Below are 19,812 nucleotides of genomic sequence, written 5' to 3' on the forward strand. Positions count from 1 at the left end.
ACTATGAACAAAGCTAGTGGAGGTGATGGAATTCCAGTTGAGTTATTTCAAATCCTGAAAGATGATGCTGTGAAAGTGCTGCACTCGATATGCCAGCAAATTTGGAAAACTCAGCAGTGGCCACAGGACTGGAAAAGGTCAGTTTTCATTCCAATCCCAAAGAAAGGCAATGCCAAAGAATGCTCAAACTACTGCACAATTGCACTCATCTCACATGCTAGTAAAGTAATGCTCAAAATTCTCCAAGCCAGGCTTCAGCAATACGTGAACCATGAAATTCCAGATGTTCAAGCTGGTTTTAGAAAAGGCAGTGGAACCAGAGACCAAATTGCCAACATCCGCTGGATCATTGAAAAAGCAAGAGAGTTCCAGAAAAGCAACTATTTCTGCTTTATTGACTATGCCAAAGCCTTTGACTGTGTGGATCACAATAGACTGTGGAAAATTCTGAAAGAGATGGGAATACCAGACCACCTGACCTGCCTCTTGAGAAACCTATATGCAGGTCAGGAAGCAACAGTTAGAACTGGACATGGAACAACAGACTGGTTCCAAATAGGAAAAGGAGTACATCAAGGCTGTATATTGTCACCCTGCTTATTTAACTTATATGCAGAGTACATCATGAGAAACGCTGGGCTGGAGGAAGCACAAGCTGGAATCAAGATTGCCGGGAGAAATATCAATAACCTCAGATATGCAGATGACACCACCCTTATGGCAGAAAGTGAAGAGGAACTAAAAAGCCTCTTGATGAAAGTGAAAGAGGAGAGTGAAAAAGTTGGCTTAAAACTCAACATTCAGAAAACAAAGATCATGGCATCTGGTCCCATCACTTCATGGGAAATAGATGGGGAAACAGTGGAAACAGTGTCAGACTTTATTTTTCTGGGCTCCAAAATCACTGCAGATGGTGACTGCAGCCATGAAGTTAAAAGACGCTTACTCCCTGGAAGGAAAATTATGACCAACCTAGATAGCATATTGAAAAGTAGAGACATTACTTTGCCAACAAAGGTCCGTCTAGTCAAGGCCATGGTTTTTCCAGTGGTCATGTATGGATGTGAGAGTTGGACTGTTTAGAAGGCTGAGTGCCGAAGAATTGATGCTTTTGAACTGTGGTGTTGGAGAAGACTTTTGAGAGTCCCTTGGACTGCAAGGAGATCCAACCAGTCCATTCTGAAGGAGATCAGCCCTGGGATTTCTTCGGAAGGAATGATGCTAAAGCTGAAACTCCAGTACTTTGGCCACCTCATGCGAAGAGTTGACTCATTGGAAAAGACTCTGATGCTGGGTGGGATTGGGTGTAGGGGGAGAAGGGGACGACAGAGGATGAGATGGCTGGATGGCATCACTGACTCGATGGACGTGAGTCGGAGTGAACTCCGGGAGTTGGTGATGGACAGGGAGGCCTGGCGTGCTGCGATTCATGGGGTCGCAAAGAGTCGGACACAACTGAGCGACTAAACTGAACTGAACCTTTTTAGGAAAGCACTGCTTTTTGGCATTAGAGAAATGGAATTTTAAAAATATAGATGCATATTCATACATTTATGAAAACCCCTCACCTTTCTTGTATTTTCTTGAGTTTCTCAGGATCCGTCTTCATTTTAGGGGCTCCCTTTGCTTTGGTAAAGCCAGAGAACTCCATTCCGCTCCCATTCTCATTTTGGTTTGGGAACTCAGACCCAGCAAAGAACGTAAAAGGTCTGTTTTCTTGCAGAGACTGCGCCACGTGCAAGTGGCCTTGTACATTCATTCCTGATGGGGAGGAGCTGGAAGACTCCATCAAGGACAGGTTGCCCTGAGGATTCGGCAAGAGACCGTCTGTATATAAGGGAGCCTCCTGAGCCGGGCTTGTTGAAGTAACATCTTCTGCTCCCCTGACATCAAGGTCATGTGCACTGTCTACTGGAAGGTAACTGCAGTTTTCAGCACCAGCAAGTAGATTCCTGTTTCTAATGGGGGACAGTGGTTGATGACCGCTAAACCTGGAACTTCCCTCTGAGTCTGAACTGGGAACTAAGGTAGATGATGGGGGCAGGTCTGCCAGAGTATCATCTCTCAGAGTGAAATGTGTGACTGATCCAGGCATGTTATGGGACAAATTCACTGATGATCTTGGAGCCATTGGTCTACCAGCAAGGAAAGAATCAAGAGGGTTACTAGACTCACTTAAATAGGCCTGACAGTCTCTTTCATAAGCATGGGTTCCAGGCCTCTCTTCCATAGAGATACCATCACGGGATTCATTTTCAGCATTGATGTCATCCTCCAGGCTGGGTTCGGATTGGGTGTCCCATGAATGAGAGGCCTTTTTCTCACTTTCACAGTCACTGCTGTCTTTTCCTTTAATAGATCCCCCATCAGAGAGCCCAGGGTCTTGGGACATCCTTTGCCCGACAGAAGATTGCTCTGTCACTGGCTCCATCGCATTGCTAATTCTTAAGGAGCCATGGCTGGCCTCACTTCTCCTTATAGAATTTGCTCTGCAGTGTGCAGGATTTTCTTCAGAGTTTTTATTTTTGGCCTGAGTGGCCAGTGTCCCAAGGAATCTACTTCTCTTATGACTGGAAGGAGAACGGGGCGGGTGCATGCCAGCCATCAAAAGTTCTTCCTCCATGTGGGTTTCCTCTTCTGTGTCATCATGTTCACCTCCAGGGTTTGAGGATAAAATGGAATAGAAGTCTTCGTCTCTGAACCGAAACGTGGTCCTCCTCGGCCCTCCCAGGGTGCTGGCTACAAGTCGTGGCCCCAAGGACTCATCCAACTCTTGGGGACTGTGTGTTCCTTGGAAGGCCTGGGGCAGGGCTGAGTGTGGCGTGCTCTGGGAGCGCGTGCCTGTGTCTCCTTTTCTGGCTCGTTCAGTGCGGGAGTTTTCCATCACCATTATTACTTGTGAGGACGGGACCAAGTTTCTTCTCTCTTGAGTGGGCCTCTTCAGCTTGGTATCACTTGCCCATGCTGGATGTTCTTGTTGAACTATTGGATCTGCATTGAGAAAAGACAAGCTTAATCATTTTACTGTAGGTGCTCGTGGATGCAAGACCTCTTAATACCAAGTGGGAGGGTCCTATAAGGCAACCAACAAGCCCTGGAGAGGCAAACGGACGTGGTTAAAGTGGCTGGAGGTACTGAAAGTGTCCAGCAGAGTCCGCCTCAGTTTAAAAGTAAAGTGTGAGTCACTCAGTCGCGTCTGACTCTTCGCGATCCCGTGGACTGTAGCCCACCAGGCTCCTCTGTCCATGGCCTCACTTTACCACCTACAAATTCTGTTTTGCATACTTGTGGAGCTCAGGTTGGTCCTGGGGCAGCAGAGTGACCCTGAGGATACAGATCTTTTCTGCAGAAGCTCTTGGAAGACTGTCCAGCCCCCACATCAGTCAGGGCTGATGATGAGTAAAACCTCTCATTCAATATGAATATGATTTTCATATTCATACCTGTATTTGTTGAGAAGGAAAACCAGCAGTCCAGGAATGATTATTACAGAAACTACCAGCTCTGACCCATCCCAATTCATTCAACATACATTCATACTCCTGCTTCACACGCAGCTTCACAGAACCTTAAGAAATGCATGGTCCACTGTGGCAGATTGGAGGAAGGCTCTAGAAACTGGTGTCCCATTAAATTGATGATTGTGGTTACGTTTACTATTCCCTGCAGATAAAAATCATAACTCTCTCATGAAATCATGATCTCCCCTTTGTCACTAGCCCCTAATCAGTCTGTGACCTCTGGCTATGATAGAATTCCTCTCCATTGTCTCCTGAATCTGAAGTATAGGGAGGTGTAGAAAGAGTCGGATGAGTGCCCAAATGGGTGGAATCCTCTGAGGGTGAAATGGTTTCATTTACAAGGTAAATGGTTAAAATTTACCTTGTAAAATTAGTGAATAAGCACAATTTATTGAGGGCAGCATGCTAACTGTGCTATATACATTAGGAAGTCCCATAACTTGCCAAGATCCTATTTCCAATAAATGATGGAGTGAACATTTGAATTCAGGTCTGCCTGATGCTGCAGTTTGTCTCCATAACCACTACCCTGTGTTGCTCCTGAAGAAACAATTTCCTTGTGAAAATAAGAATCTACTTCATTCATTACGTGTGAACTGCTGAGCATTTTTACCCTCGTAGTGTGGATAGAACACTGGACCTACTTCTCCGATTCCACTCACCTGTGTTCCCTCCTGCCATCAGCCCTCCTCCCACCCCACCCTCCCCTCCCCCGTTCCCCTCCCTGCTGTCTTGCAGGGTCTGGTGAGGCGCTATTTCCTTATCCTTCTAAAGCAATTCACCCTGTAGGGTGGCCAGGACTCCACAGCTTTAGGAAGGCCTGTGCGGTAACAGCTCAGGCAGGCAAAATGCAAATCCTCTGAGTGTGCAGCTTAGCTAAAGGCCAAGTCCATACAGTCTTGCTTTAATGGAGCTCCCAGGGAGCACCAGTCCTGGTCCCTCTGTAAGCCTCTTTTCACTGTGAACCGCATGGGACACTCGGGGACACAGTGAGAATCTTTACTCATTGGCTCTTCTGGAAATCAGTTAAGCTTTCCTATCAGGCTCCCCCTGGGTTTTATAAACCCCAGTAAGAGATGAAGCAGTGATTCTAGGATGCTCTGGTATGTGGCTGTGGATATAAAGGAGTGGAGCTGTGTTTCCACCCAGGCTGGGCTGATGGCTTTTTAAAGAACAAATGCTTCTGCGTAGTGATCTGAGTTCTCCTGATATATGTATCTGTTGTTGTGCTTGTGTTCAGTCGAGTCTGACTCTTCATGACCCCTGGACTATAGCCCACCAGGCTCCTCTGTCCATGGGATTTCCTAGGCAAGAATACTGGAATGGGTTGCCATTTCCTCCTCCAGGGGATCTTCCCAACCCAGGGATCGAACTCACATCTCTTGTGTCTCCTGCATCAGCAAGCAGATTCTTTACCACTATGCCACCATATGTGTGTATGTATAAATATATACATATATATATATATATATATATTACATGTACACACTGCTATTTTTATTTATTTTTGGCTGCACTGGGTCTTCACTGCTGCATGTGGGCCTTCTCTGGATGTGGCAAGCAGGGGCTACTCTCTAATTGCGGGACGTGGACTTCTCGTTGTGGTGGCTTCTCTTGTTGCAGAGCACAGGCTCTAGGGCGTGTGGGCTCAGTAGTTGTGGCACATGGGCTTAGTTGCTCAGTGCCGTATGGAATCTTTCTGGACCAGGAATCAAACCTGTGTCCCCTGTGTTGGCAAGTGGATTTTTATCCACTGTCCCACCAGCCAAATCCATATATATGTTGTTTTTTTTTTTTGTATATATATTTTTTTTTTGAGAAAAAGGTAGTACGGTGGATTCAGAAGTATAGTCTTCAGTTGGTTACTTTTCATTTTGAATGTGACTGGAGAAGGAAATGGCAACCCACTCCAGTATTCTTGCCTGGATAATCCCATGGACAAAGGAGCCTGGCGGGCTACAGTCCATGGGGTAGCAAAGAGGCGGACACGAACTGAAGTGACTGAGCACAAGGGCCTCAGAGATTAGCTAGCAAGTGCTGAGACCTGAATCTTCTGGTTGTGAACACACAGAGCAGCTCCTCTGCCCTGAGTCTGTTTAGTTCAGGCTCCGGGAGATGCCCCCCCACCCCCCCACCCCCAATAGGCTATCAGCTAGCTAGCTAGATAACAAGAATCTGCTTGAGTGGCTTCTGAAACCCAGAAACTGGAAACAGCAGGAGCCACATCTTATTTCACGGAAGCCACTGACACTGGCCTCTGGGGCAGGAGGGAGCTGCAGGCTAAGTGCTGCCCTGCAGAGCGTGCAGATTCCAGAAACGCCGGGGAGTGCGTCTCCACCCTTCCTCACCATCCCAGCAGCCTTCCTCTTTAAAAATTCAGTCCCTGTGTGTTTCCCCTAAAGGTGGCAGACTGTGCTATTCTATGTTTATTTATGCTAGTTTAACCCTTTTTCTTGTGTCTATCAAATAGGGAGCAGATTTCATAGCTCCAGGCCTGGGATGACCCCTAGACTGCCTATGTCCAGGGATGTAGTCTTCGCAGCTCAGGCCTTGCAGATGCTGCTGAGGCCTCTCTGAGGCCCTGCATGGGCTCCAGCTGTGAGCGGAACGCCTGCTGTTTCCAGGAGCCCAACTAGGTGCGACTGTACGTTGTAGGTGCAACGAGATGAAACCAGAAAAAGCACCTCTCTGCCCGAAGGCTGTGGCTTTGTTCTAGACTTCTACATGTGCTTGACCAACAGTTTTCATCTGTTTTGACAGCCATAAACTTTTAACTGTTTTCCTCTGGTTAATAAAAGTAGTTGATATTTATTGTAGAAAACTTGGGAGACACACAAGAGGATGAAGAAGAAGTGAAAATCACCAAGTATCTGAAACTCAGAGGAACATCGCTGCTGTTCTGGAATTCAGAGGTGGGTTGCAAACTCAAGACCCCGGGCTACTTTTATTCTGCAGTTGCCTGTTTGAACACTGAGTTACTTGCCTTCAGGCGGAGTGTGTCTGGTGGACTGCAAGCATCCTAGCCGGTGTTAGGTACCTCTGCCCTTCCCACCTGTTCCCTGAAGACATTTGAATTTACAACCCAGGGCTTGCTTATCTAGAAATACTATTTTTAAAAACAAAATTGGGTATTCGGGCATATACAATTTTATGTCCTGCTTTCTTTCCCTAAGCATTTTTATTGTGAGCATTATCTCCTGCCATTAATTGTTCTTTAAGAACATGATAATGATTCTACTCTAAGGGTACATTATACAAACCCTTCCCCCTCTTGTTGGGTATGTAGATTGTTTCCAGATTTTTGCTGCCACAAATCACACCATGATAGACATCCTCGCTCATACCTCCTAGACTGCAGATCTTATTTTCTTAGAATAGATTCACAGGAGTGGAATTGCAAGCTCTCTAAAGACAAGGACACAGGTTGCCAAATTCCAGTTTGGCCCAAGTGACCCTCCAGCTAGGATACGAAAGCATCTGTCCTAACTGTGGTGGTTCCTGGGAGTGTAGCTGCGGGCTTGGCATAGCACCTGAGTATCTGTACCTGGAAAATCTTAGTAGTTTCACTATCAGTATTGAGTAGTATTTTTTATATAATTTTGTTTACTCTATTTATTTTTATATTTGTGCTGGGTATTCCCTGCTGTGTGGGCTTTGTCTAGCTGGGGTGAGCAGGGGCAACTCTCTAGTGGGCGGTGCGTGGGCGTTTGTTGCAGAGCACGTGCTCCAGGGTGCACAGGCTTCAGTAACTGTGGCACACTGGCTCAGTTGCTCTGCAGCCTGTGGGATCCTCCTGGATCAGGGATCAAACCCATGTCTTCCGCATTGGCAGGTGAATTTTTCACCATTGAACCACCAGAGAAGTCGTTGAGCATTATTCTAAAAAAAGACCTTAGCCCATTTGGTAGGCCAAATTTCTCTCTTGTAAATTTACATTTACTACTGAGTGAGCTTGAACTTTTTACCCCCCTCCCCAGACTTTATTAACCACCTGTATTATTTCTTCTGTGAAACTGTCTGCGGTGCCTCTTCCCCGGTTTTCCTATTAGGTATTCATGTTTTCCTTATTGATTTGTAAGCGCTTTCAATATATTAGCTCTCTGTCACATTTGCTTTGGATCTCTTGCTGACACAATTCAAACACCTGGCTCCTACTCCAACTTATGCAAACTACTTTATTATATTTATTCATTTATTTTTTTGCAAACTGCTTTGGAATGTGAAAAAAAAAAAAAAAGGACCAGAGGCAAGATAAGGAGTCGGGGGTATAATAGAAGATCAGGACAAATTCTCAGTGAATCTCAGGACAATGGAAAGTATCTTCTGGGCACACGTGGAGGATTAGATGAGCCTCGTGGGTCAAGGAATGTTTGATACACGGGGAACCTCACCTTCCAAACAGCAGTCTAGAGTTCACTGAGGACTGTCGGGGAGATGGCAGGAGAAACTAGCGGTAGTTGAGTTCCCGCAATATTCAAGTGCTGCTGAGAATAGCACTTCCTTTCGTTATTCTAGCAAGGTAGATTTCATTATCCTTATTTTAAAACATGGGCACTGTAACCCAGACTGGCTTCTTGACCACCCCAGGCTGCACCACTGGGAGGACGGAGGGCTGGGATTAGCAGTGAGCTCTGCCCTTCCTGCCAGGAGGCATTAGATCACTGGGGGCCTCTGGACATTGAGCTGTTACAGAGTCACATGTGCTCCAATCTCCACTAACTTCAAGCCATCCGAGTACATGTTCTATATTTACTTGTGTCCACCACAGTACATATCATACTTTTAAGTAAAGGCTCCTCCGTTCAGCGGGTGGTGCGGAAAGGTGATGCTCAGTGGCTCCTCCAAGGGGACGAAACAGGTGCTTGGCTGGCAAGGTGAGCTGTCAAGTGTCCCTTTCCTTGACCCCCAAGGGGGCTCCTCAGGACCTACTCCTCCTTTCCTTTGCCACCGCAGGAGAGGACAGCGTGGTTAGCCGAGCAGCGTGGCTCGGGCCTTGGGATGAATGCTCAGGACCAAAAGAGGAGGTGTTGGCCAAACCAGTGTTTTGAAATAAAGCCTATATCTGCCTCTATGTTATTTCTTACACGCTAAGATCTTGACACCTTGGATCAGAAGGGAGAAAATCTCTGGGGGAGGTGAGTTGTCTGCCATCCACAGACCTCTATCCTGCCCTCCTGGGAGGTAGGTGGGGAATTGCGGCGGGGTGAGACATCCTCAGAGCTGGAAACTGCTTCTCTACCCACCCCCTCCCCCACCCACCCCCATACCTACCACCCACCACCAAAATACCCTCTCCAGAAGCCTAACGGTGGGCATCCACTCAAAACCTTACATGGTCTTGCTTATGGAGTAATGGCAGAGAAAATGAAAACTCTCCCCGCCCTGCCTTTGCCTGCCAGCCTCCCTCAGAGAAGGAAACTGGATCCAATAGTTTGTTTTTAAAACCTTTTAAGTATTTCATTATAAGGTACACTCTCTTCACACAAAAAGCACACGGAATTCACCATGTAATAGTGTAAATCAGTCTCTGAGGTCAGAGATGTATGAGCATCCTCACCTATTCCCCTGAGGGCAGGTACTTTCCCAGGCCGCTGCAGTTTCTGTCTGCTTCTGTCCCCAGACAATCGTGGGCTCTGCGTCTCTGGGCTGACTGTCAGTCTCCCCAGGTTTGGCCTCCTCTTCCTTGATAAAATCTGTGGTGCCTGGGCTGCTGAAAAGTGCAAAATCTTTTCAATAATTTTGTATAGGAAAACATCTTTGTAGAAAGACTACTCAGAGGGCCTGTGGTGGGGAAGGCGGTTAGGGGAATTAAAAAAAAAAAAAAAAAACAGGAGGTGAGGGAGAAGCTGGATTTGAAACCTGGCTCTATGATCTTATAACCACATGGGCTTGGACAGATCACTTCCGGAAGCCTCAGTTTTCCCCACCTGTGACATGGGAATAATACCTACTTCACAAGACTGTGATCACCATTCATGAACACCCCCTGACACCTGCCATGTGGATTCTGAAGGGGGTCCTTCCTTTTGCTAAGAAGTTTCTAGCTTCCAGTTCATAGATATTGGGATGGGCCTGCTGGTGAAACCATCGAGAGCCTTTATCTTTGGGACACACAAAGCCCAGCTCCCCATGTCCTCATCCAAACTTGAATCACAGTCTGTTCTGCACCTAGATATTCATATCCTCGGGTTGCTTATTAGCAACTAATATGGCCTTCCAGAAAGAGTCCAAGCATCTGGGGACCCTTTTTTTTTTTTTTGCCTGTGTGTTACCCACCACTGGGTGGGGGCAGGGGGGGGGTTGATACATCCCCAGGAAGACAGTAACTGAAGTGCCAATTCTAATTGAGTTCCCGGTAATATGTTTTTTTTTAAGTCACATTTTGAATTAGGTTGCTAACTGGTATGAATAATCTCAAGTTTCCTCTTCACATGTATTAAGTCTCAGTGCATATGAGCCTGGGAAAAGAGTTTTGTTGTTTTCCACGCATCTCTACAAGTTCTCAAGTTCACAGGCAGTTAGATGGTGAATTTCTAGATGAAATGCTTCCAGGAGAATTTGCCTGGCTCATCTCCTCTTGGACAGTACAGAACTTTCACAAATAGCCAGCAGCCAAGGGGGAGGGAGGGTAAAGCTGGGAAGGGTCTCTGAGTCGTATGCGCGAGAACAGCCTTCCTTGGCACATGAAGACAACTGGATTTATGTCCCACGGTGTAAGTTGTGGTTATGTGGGTCTTTTAAAATCAGATTGAGGAAAGGAATGGAAGTTCTCCTTGGCTGCCCGTGAAGCCTGGTTTAAAACAATGATTAGCTACAGCTTACTTTCCCTGACAGGCCCTCGTCAGGGAACTTGCTAGAAGGGGGAGCTGCTGGTGGCGTGGGTTCCAGCTGAGGGCACGTTGGTGGAGCCCAGAGAGACTGTGGGCATGATCGGAAAGAGAATTCTCCAGAAAATGAGAATACATTCTTTGGAGGGTGTAGGATGGTGATTAGACAGGATCTCACTAAGTTGGGAGAGAGGAGGGTGAGAGAGAGGGATGGAGGGCTTAACAGTAAGGGATCCTGCCCTCCTACCCCAGGAGCTGCATTCCTCTGGCCCATAGGCTTCTCTCCATCACTTGGGGCCTTATTCCTCTGCAGCTCTCAGAAGTCATCAACTGCCCCCTGCCTAGCACCTGACAGATGGGTGCGGCTGGGCAGGGAAGCAGCAGGATCATTCTTTACTGAAGAGGAAACAGGAGGAGGACCAGGGAAGGGGCAGGCTTGGGGCACAGGCCAAGTCCAGTGGATATTCAGGACCTGGCTCAAAGGTCCTTTTTATGAGGATTTTACTTTGATTTCCAGCCGAATATTCAGATTTCCTTCACACCCCAGGCAGCAGCCCTCCTGCTCCCCAACCCCATCCACACCCCTACACCCCCTGTCTCCCAGAGGGCCTTTTTCCTCCAGCCTGCACTAGCTTGCTCCAGCCAGCAGGTCCCTGGAGGCCTGTTTCCTGTGTTGGCCAGAACTTTCAGGGTCCTTAGGGCATTTAGTATTTAAATATTCCAAGATTGCCTCAGAATTGTGTCTTTTCTCTCCAACTAGACTGTAAGCTCCTTAAGGATGAGGACCCTGTCTTAGCCAGCCTGTGTGTTTTCTCAAACTCTCTTACAGGACAAGTAATAATCACTTAGTATGGTTTATAGGGCTTGAGAAGATGCATTCAGCTGAAAACTATGGGTAATTCCAAAAGTAGAACCATTTTTTCCCTTGTGCTGAACACCCAAGATAACAGATTAGTCTGTTTTGTTCAAAAGAGTACTTTCTTCAAAGCATCAGCTCTCTTAAGTGATTTCCAGAATGATTTCCATAACCATGTCTCCTCTAATTGAGTTATCAACAAACTAAAGTAATAAAACTGAAAAAACTAGAGATTGTTTGACCAGGTCTGGCAGTGAAGAAAACACTGCGGTAATGAAGCCAGATTCTTCTGACTTTGGGCATTTGTATCTCAGTATCTGCAACTGTAAAATGGGAATATTCGCATCCTTTTGAGTTATCGTGAGGTTTAGCAATAATGTAGGTAAATGGTCTAACTCAGTGTCTGGTGCTTATTACCTGCTAAAAATGGTAACTGCTGCTTCTGCCATAAACAGTGATAATAATACTACCAATAATAATTGGAAATCTGAAGTCACTCCCCTGAGAGAACCAAATTTGACCAGAAACGTATTATTATGCAGGCTTTATGGGTTGAGAATAACTTATTCAGCACCCTTTACTCCTGTGTAATTCTTGCTCTCTTCTTTAATCCTATTATAAAATTCAAAAGACAAATAGCAACTCTTTTTATTGTAATTTGTTCAACAAATGCCTTTTCTCTGTAATAATCCAAGGGCTCACAAAGCTGAGTAAGACATTTTGGCCTAAAGATTATAATCTAACTTGGCTGCACCACTGACTTCTTCCCTGTGATATCCTTTAGGTTCCATGGAAGGCAAAGTCTTATGAACTGCTCCTTCTTTTCCATCTGCACCTGCAGTTACAAGTGAAGTGACCTAAGCTGCCAGCAGCGCAGGAGATCCGGGTTCAAGCTGCGGGCTGGGAAGATCCCTGGAGAAGGGACTGGCTACCCACTCCAGTATTCTTGCCTGGAAAGTTCCATGGACAGAGGAGCCTGGCAGGCTACAGTCCATGGGATCACAAAGAGTTGGACAGGCTAGCAGCACACAAAGTGCCTAGTTTGTATGTATCAGCACATGGATTCCAGTTCCTAATCACCTTCCTCACATCCAAAGTGAACAAAAGTTCAGGTCATGGGGGCCTTCCTAAGATGATCTTCATGATAGCATGCTACATATACTAATTTTTAGGAAGACTAAATTATACTGACACTAAAAGGTGAAATATAACTTCCTCTCCAGGTAGTAAGACAGAGCCTTTGCCTTACAGAGGATGGAGCAAGTTGTGTTCAGAAGTTTTGTTGCCAGGCAACCTATCACCCTGAAGTTTGTCAGTGAATTTTGGGAAGACTGTGGCTTGCTTTGGGCACCATAAAACCCATTCCTTCTAGTATCTGGGCAAAGGGATGCCTCCAGTAGCAAAGAAATCAAACAGCTGTTTACATAGGAGGCGTCTGCCTCAATTGTCTTGACATTGCTGGGGCACCAATTGTTTGACTGAAGAGTTCTTAATTTGACCAGCAAAAGAAAAAAAAAAAAAGTAGAAATCTTATATTTATACAAGACCCTGACGACTGGAGATTAGTTCAGGATGGTGGAGAAGAAGGGTGTGCACTCACCTCCTCCTGTGAAAGCACTGAAATCACAACTATTGAACAATCATTGACTGGAAGATGCTGGCGCACACACACAAAAGATACACCACATCCAAAGTCAAAGGAGAAGCCACAGTGAGATGGTAGGAGGGGTGCAGTCATGATAAAATCAAGGCCCAGTCTGGATGGGTGACCCAGACACGGATGAACACTAGTGTCTCAGAAGGTCTCCCACTGTTGTGAAGGTTCTGAGCCCCATGTCAGGCTTTCCAGCCTGGGGATCTAGCAAAGGGACTAGGAATCCCCAGGAAATCTCTCTGTAAAAGTTAGCAGGATCTGATTACAGGACCAGGGGAAACAGAGTCTCCACTCTTGGAGGGCACACACAAAATTTTGTGTACACTAGGACTCAGAGAAGAAGCAGTGTGACCCCACAGGAGACTGAACCATACCCACCTGCTAGTGTTGGAGGGTCTTCTGCAGAGGCATGGGTTGGCAATGGCTCACCACAGGGACAAAGGCACTGGCCACAGCAGTCATAGGAAGTACCCTTTGGCATGAGCCGTCCTGGAGATCACCATTAGCTCTACCATATAGCGTGCAGATTCCAGGGATGGGTTGCCTCAGATCAAAAAACTAACAGGGAGGGAACACAGACTTACCCATCAGCAGACAAGCAGATTAAAGTTTTACTGAGCACAGCCCTGCCCTCCAGAGCAAGACTGAGTTCTACACACCACCAGTTCCTCATATCAGGAAGCTTGCACAAGCCTCTTAGATAGCCTTGTCTACCAGAAGCAAGAAGAACTATAATCCTGCAGCCTCCAGAATGAAAATCACAGAAATGGAAAGGCAGAAGATTATGTCCCAGATGAAGGAACAAGATAAAACCCCAGAAAAACAATAAAGTGGAGATAGGCAACCTTTCAGAAAAAGAATTCAGAACAATGACAATGAAGATGATCTGGAATCTTGGGAAAAATAATGGAGTCAAATATTGAGAAGATGCAAGAAACATTTAATAAAGACCTGGAAGAACTAAAGAAGAAACAAATAGATGAGCAATGCACTAGAAGGAATCAATAGCAGGATAACTGAGGGAAAGAAAGAATGGTGGAAGTCAACACTGCAGAACAGAGTAAAGAGAAAATGAAATGAAGACAGCCTAAGAGACCTCTGGGATAACATTAAAAACACCAACATTTTCATTATAGGGGCCCTAGAAGGACAAGAGAGAAAGGATCTGAGAAGATATTTGAAGACATAATAGCTGAAAACTTCACTAACATGAGAAAGGAAATAGAACTTCAGTCAAGTCCAGGAAACTCAGAGAGTCCCAGGCAGGATAAACTGAAGCAGGAACACACTGAAACACATACTAATTAAACTGACAAAAATTAAAGACAAAGATAAGATGTTAAAAGTAACAAGGGAAAATGATAAATAACATACAAGGGTTAACCCAGAAGGTTAACAGCTGATTTCTCAGCAGAAACTCTGTAAGCTAGAAGGGAATGGCATGATACATTTAAAGCCATGAAACAGAAGAAACTACAAGAATACTCTACCCAGTGAGGCGCTCATTCAGATTTGATGGAGAAGTCAAAAGCTTTAAAAGTTAACAATTTAGCACCTTCAAGTCAACCTTACAACAAATACTGGAGAAACTTCTCTAGGCAGGAAACACAAGAGAAGGAAAAGACCTACAAAAACAACCCCCCGCCCCCACCAAGGCCCCTGACAACTGAGAACCTCGTCCTTTTAGTGGCCCATGTTAATTCCATGCACCTGATCATCCTTTAACTCCTCACATCACTGTATACGCAGACACAGCTCTGGATAGACAAAGTGAAAAAGAAAGGTGGAGAGGGAAATACAATTCCTGAACCTGTACCCCTCCCCCACACTATCTCCACTTAATGCCCAGTGCCTAGGATTGTGCCTGAGAGATGCCTTTTGAAAAGGTTTTATTGCTTTTTTTGGATCATGGGCAGAATTACAGCTTAACCACAAGAGCCGATGTTGCCCTGGTAGAATAGGCAGCCTTCTGTACAGTCAGAAATAATAGGCCGTGTCTGTCTGCTGGTCTGAGTGTGCTGGGAAATGTGTGTTGTCTCACATCCCCAGAGGAGATCTTAATGAAAGCTTAATTATGGACCATAAATGTGTTTTATTTAGGGACCCAGGAGGTGGGATTTTTTTGATTTGGAGAGATGTAGGGCCTAATAAGTAGTCAGGAAAGAAAACATAAACAGTGACCGAGGCCTTTCATTTGTCCCTCCGCGGTGTGGTCCTGAGCCGGCTCTCACATCCAGCGAGGACATCCCCCACCCGGTCCTGTCCCTGATGCCTCCCTCTCAGGGCCAGTTCTGAGGGCATGGTCACACCTCCAGGACTACCGTCGGACACGGAGGGGCCTGCTGGGTTTCTGGCGGTTATGATCCAAACTGTGCCAGACACAGGCATGAAGAAATCAAATGAGTCTCGAGAGAGAGAGACTGAGAAAGGAAGGATGGGATTTTATTTGTCGCTCACTCCTTCGAGTGCTAGGAGAAGGCTGAGTGAAGTGGCTGCAGCTGTCTGGTCTTCCTGTGCCCCCGACGCACCACACTGGCCAGCCGTGGTCCCCCCTCTCGTCCACCTGCCCTCCGGAAGCTTGAGGTTCCCCCCCTTCTCTTCGGCTCCACTGTGCTGTGCGCCCCGCCCTGCCGAGGGCCACTTACCACACCAGGTAAATTTTACTGGGCCGTCGGGGGCTGGGCAGGCACAGCACAGGGGTCTCAGTGGGCCTGGGGCTGGAGATGGGGAAGTAGCACAGGGTGGCTGGAGACTCGGGCACGGGGCCCGGGGAGGAAGGAGAGGGGCTCAGGAAGGGGGGAAAGGGGGCTGGAGGGACGTGTGGTGGGGTGACCTGGCCCGCCGCTGGGGAGGCGGGTGGCAGTAGTGGCAGGAGGAGGCAGCAGTAATTGGTACTGGGCTGCGGGACAGGGGAGAAAGCAAAGACGGAGCAGTAAGGGGAATATTCAACACAGAACAGTGGGTGCTCACTGCTGTCACCTGCACGAAAGAAAAAGAGCGGTCAGGAGGTAACACTTGCCCGGGGGAAAGGACATTCAAAAGGCTGAGAATGAATCAAAACTCAAAAATCGTTCTTGAGGGGTGGATGGCATCTCCGAGTGCCCGGCTCCTGCCCGGGAGGCGCCTGGCTCGGGTCTCAGAGTCGCTGAAGAGTTAAGCAGGGCAGTGATATCACCACCACTCCCCTTCCCCGCCAGTGGTCTCCGGCGTCCTCGGCAGATGCAGGAAAGTTCTTCCCCACTAAGTTCCCATGTGGAAGCTCACGGGCCCTTCTCCTCTCCCACAGCCAGTCTAATTAGCTGTTCTGGCCGCAACATATGGTGGTCCACGGGGTCTCACTTAGGTAAGCCTCTCTCCCCTGATCTTCCAGCTGCCCACCCCGGTTGGGAGGTTGTGGTCATGCCCTAATCTGGCCTTTCTGTTGCAGAGGGGAGGCTTGGGGGAAAAGAGAAAGGAACAGAGAGATCCTGGTGGGCTCACGGGCAGGGAGAGGGAGCAAGCAGGAAGAAGCAGGTGGACAGGAGGGAGGGGTCCAGGTGAAGTGAATGATTTGTTTGCTAACCTCACACTCAATCTGCCATCCTTGCTGGAGGCAGAATATGGGCGTCTGATGGAGTCACGATTCAGAGAGACCCCCCTCAGGCAGGACATATCTCTCTGCTCTGGTGCTCACCAAGCTGGGTCACCTTGGATTGACGGCTTACCGCCTCAGAACCTGTTTCCTTGCCTGCAAAATGAGAGAGGTGTTCTCTCTAGCCCTGTTCCTGCCAGGGTGGTCCTGAGGCCACAGCAGTGTGGCTGTCACCTGGCAGCTGCCTAGAAATGCAGACTTCCTGCCCACTCAAACCTACCGAATCATAACCGGCAGTTTATTGAGGTTCCCAGGTATTTCTGGAGAATTTTAAAGTTTGAGAAGCAAGGCAATGAGACAGTGGCCCAACGTATGGTGAGAATCACCTATAGAGCTTGTTAAAAAACCAGCTTTGCGGCCCCTTCATTGGAGAGACAGGCTCTGAGTCAGGACAGGCCTCAGGTGTGTGTGCTTTATTAAGGACCTCCCTGGCGATTCTTAGCAACAGAGGAGTTCGGGAAATGCTGCGGTTGAACTTGGTTCCAGAGCTAAGACGCCATTGTTGGAGCCATTACCTATAATGGAGGGCTCTAATCCTTAAGTACTTGAAAGCGCTATAGGAGCTTACCCACCCATTTTCAAAGGCCTCTCGGCTCCCAGAGTGGCTCCTACTTCTTGGAACCTTTCTCTGTAGTTGTCTTTCCCTTCCTTCCTCAACTGTTCTTGCACCATCTCTCTCATTACTCCGTCCACTCTCTCAGGGAAGACACTCTTGTGGTTTCAGCCACCTCTTACTCACTGCCGGCCCTTGGCTTCTTCCTGGTGGCCGGGAGTCCTCTGCTGAGCAGCAGACCTGGGTAAGCAGGTGCTTCCTGGCATCTCCTGGCCTGACTAGGATGTTCCTGAAGACAGCAGCCACAGAATAAGCCTTGCCTTCTCCTTGATTTCTCAGCCTTGGCAAAGGCAGCTGCCGTTGGCCTAGTTTTCTGGTCCAGAAACCAAGATCTCTTGGATTCCTCCTTTTTCCTTTTCCCCATTCCTGACCCTCACCAAATTCTGCCAGGTTTACCTCCTTAAACATCCCTCTGGCCCAGACCCTCTCCCTCTGCTTTTGCTCCAGGTCAAGCCCTTTTCAGGTCTCTCTGGGGCCACTGCAGTTGTGGGTAGTCTGGTCTTTTGGCTTCTGTCTGCCTTCACCCTCCTTGCCAACCCCCTTCCCTGGTCACGCTCAGCTGCTAACAATGCTGATCTGGTAGAGCCCTTTCCCTGTTCAGCCCGCTGCTCCAGCACCTCCAGCATGACACTCAGGGCCCTCTGGAGCCGGGTCCTTGCTTACCTGGAGGGCATCAACTTTACACTTCCTAACTTGTAGCCTGATCCTGACCCAGAGCTTCTCATACTCAACCTGTGCACACCAATCTCCCAGAGAGCCTGTTACATGCGGGTTCTGAGTCAGTAAGGCAGGGCTGGGGTTCTCGCATTTTTAACAAGTTCTCAGGTGATGCCCCTGTTCCTTGTCTGGAGATACTGTGAGCCCCTAGACTCACTGTAGTTTCTCCATGTCTGTCTGTCTGTCCTCTCTCTCTCCCCTCCCTCATCCTCTCTTCCACACCTTTGTGTCTTCAGCACCTCTGCTGGGTGCACCTTTCCTGCTTTAATCTCCTGTGCTCATTCGCTCAGTCCTGTCTGCCTCTGCAACCTCATGGACTGTAGGTCGCCAGGTTCCTCTGTCTATGGAATTTTCCAGGCAAGAATACTGGAGTGGGTTTCCCTTTCCTTCTCCAGGGGATCTTCCTGACCCAGGGATTGAACCTGTGTCTCCTGCACTGGCAGGCGGGTTCTTTACCCCTAGCCACCTGGGAAGCCACCTTCCTCCTCCATTGCTAAGTCGCTTCAGTCATGTCCGACTCTGTGCAACCCCATAGATGGCAGCCCACCAGGCTCTGCCGTCCCTGGGATTCTCCAGGCAAGAACACTGGAGTGGGTTGCCATTGCCTTCTCCATTGTGTGAAAGTGAAAAGTGAAAGTGAAGTTGCTCAGTCGCGTCCGACTCGTAACGACCCCATGGACTGCAGCCCACCAGGCTCCTCCGTCCATGGGATTTTCTAGGCAAGAGTACTGGAGTGACTTGCCATTGCCTTCTCTGCCTTCCTCCTCTGGCCCTGGCTAAATCCCCTCCTTCAGGAATTTTTGCCCCACAGGCCCCTCCCAACACATCCTTAGAACTTACCTTGGCCAGGGTGTCTTGGTGTCCCACCCTCCCACTAGGCTGGGAGCCCCTGGAAGGCAGGTCCTGTGTGTTTGAGTCTTGTATCCCCAGTATCTATGTGCTGCCTGGCAGATAAGCAGGCAGTAAGTGAATAGTGAAGTGCTGAATGAATGCATGATGGGCAGGAAAACCAAGGCCCCTTGTGCCATGCGCTCTGAGATGGTGGGGGCAAGTTGAATGTGTTGCTAATATCCCATAGGTCCTGGAGGTATAGATGGATGACTTTATTGATAATCAAAGAGTTAAACATTTTAAATGATCAAGTTATGACCTGTCACATCTCAAACTAAAATATCTTTGGTTGAGCTATTCTTTTACAGAGATGCTAACCTGGGAGCGGCCTATGGTGTTGGGAGCAGGCTTCATAAGTAGAGGGGGTCTTTGGGATTAACCTTTACCTAAAGCCCAGTCTATACCCAGGATTTTACTCCTCACGTCTACCTTGTGGTGTTGGTAACAACTCCATTTTACTGATGAGAAAACTGAGATTGAAGAAGTTGCCAGTTTATATTTATAGGGTGAAGTAGACCAGAAATCTGAACCAGGACTTCAAATTCCAGGCTCTGTGATACCTGTGCCCCTCATTTAGGAGCATTACCATACATGGACTGAGAATTCGGATTCAGTCTATAAATATAGGAGCATTTGCTTATGTCAGTTGTTTTCTAACTTGGGCAGACAGCTTGGAAAGTTGTTGGACGCCGCTGGACTTGCCTGGAAACCCATTCATCTTGGCCTCTCAGGGAATCTTCAACAGAACTGACTTGCCAGGTAAGTTATGAAGATTTGGGATTTGCCCTCAAATTTCTCTTCCTGGCTGCTCTTCAAGTGAATATTTCCCAATCCAACAGAGACCACAGTTGTCTTAGAGGTGTACCTTTTAAAATATGAGTTTGCTGCTTTTTCTTAGTTTTAGTCTCCATCATAAGCCCACTCTTAGGCTGACTAGGTCTTGCTACTCCTACAAATCTGTGTCTGGTAATGACTAACACTGAACTCAATAAGAAGTGAGGAGAATATCAGAACATTTGGCTCTGTTTTAAAGGGCAAGATTTTGGAAGCAGGCTCACCGGACTCCATCCAGATCACTTTTCCTGGCACATAACGAGAGGGA

At 47.5% G+C, this 19,812-nt stretch overlaps 1 protein-coding gene and 1 long non-coding RNA gene across 9 annotated transcripts in view; one reads left to right on the forward strand and one right to left on the reverse strand.

Moving 5' to 3' along the window:
* The window catches only part of MARCHF10 (membrane associated ring-CH-type finger 10), a 100,040-nt gene that overhangs the window by 26,259 nt on the left and 53,969 nt on the right, over positions 1-19,812 (reverse strand). For 6 of the 8 annotated variants that reach the window (XR_009731409.1, XM_061392281.1, XM_061392277.1 and 3 more), the window contains exons 5-6: positions 9,079-9,231; positions 1,569-2,991 (exon numbers count right to left, since the gene is read on the reverse strand). Coding sequence is in view for 6 of the 8 variants with exons in the window: in XM_061392281.1 (XP_061248265.1) it covers positions 1,569-2,991; positions 9,079-9,231 (1,576 nt within the window). In the remaining 2 variants the exon portion in view is untranslated. The remainder of the gene's footprint in view (positions 1-1,568; positions 2,992-9,078; positions 9,232-19,812) is intronic. The other 2 variants (XR_009731410.1, XM_061392280.1) reach the window with 1 other exon arrangement.
* LOC133232616 (uncharacterized) lies at positions 1,829-8,588 on the forward strand. Its single transcript, XR_009731411.1, has 3 exons — positions 1,829-1,918; positions 6,339-6,433; positions 8,475-8,588. It is a non-coding gene; the product is annotated as an uncharacterized LOC133232616 (long non-coding RNA).

Source organism: Bos javanicus, chromosome 19, assembly GCF_032452875.1.
Source record: "Bos javanicus breed banteng chromosome 19, ARS-OSU_banteng_1.0, whole genome shotgun sequence".
Taxonomy (NCBI): domain Eukaryota; kingdom Metazoa; phylum Chordata; class Mammalia; order Artiodactyla; family Bovidae; genus Bos; species Bos javanicus.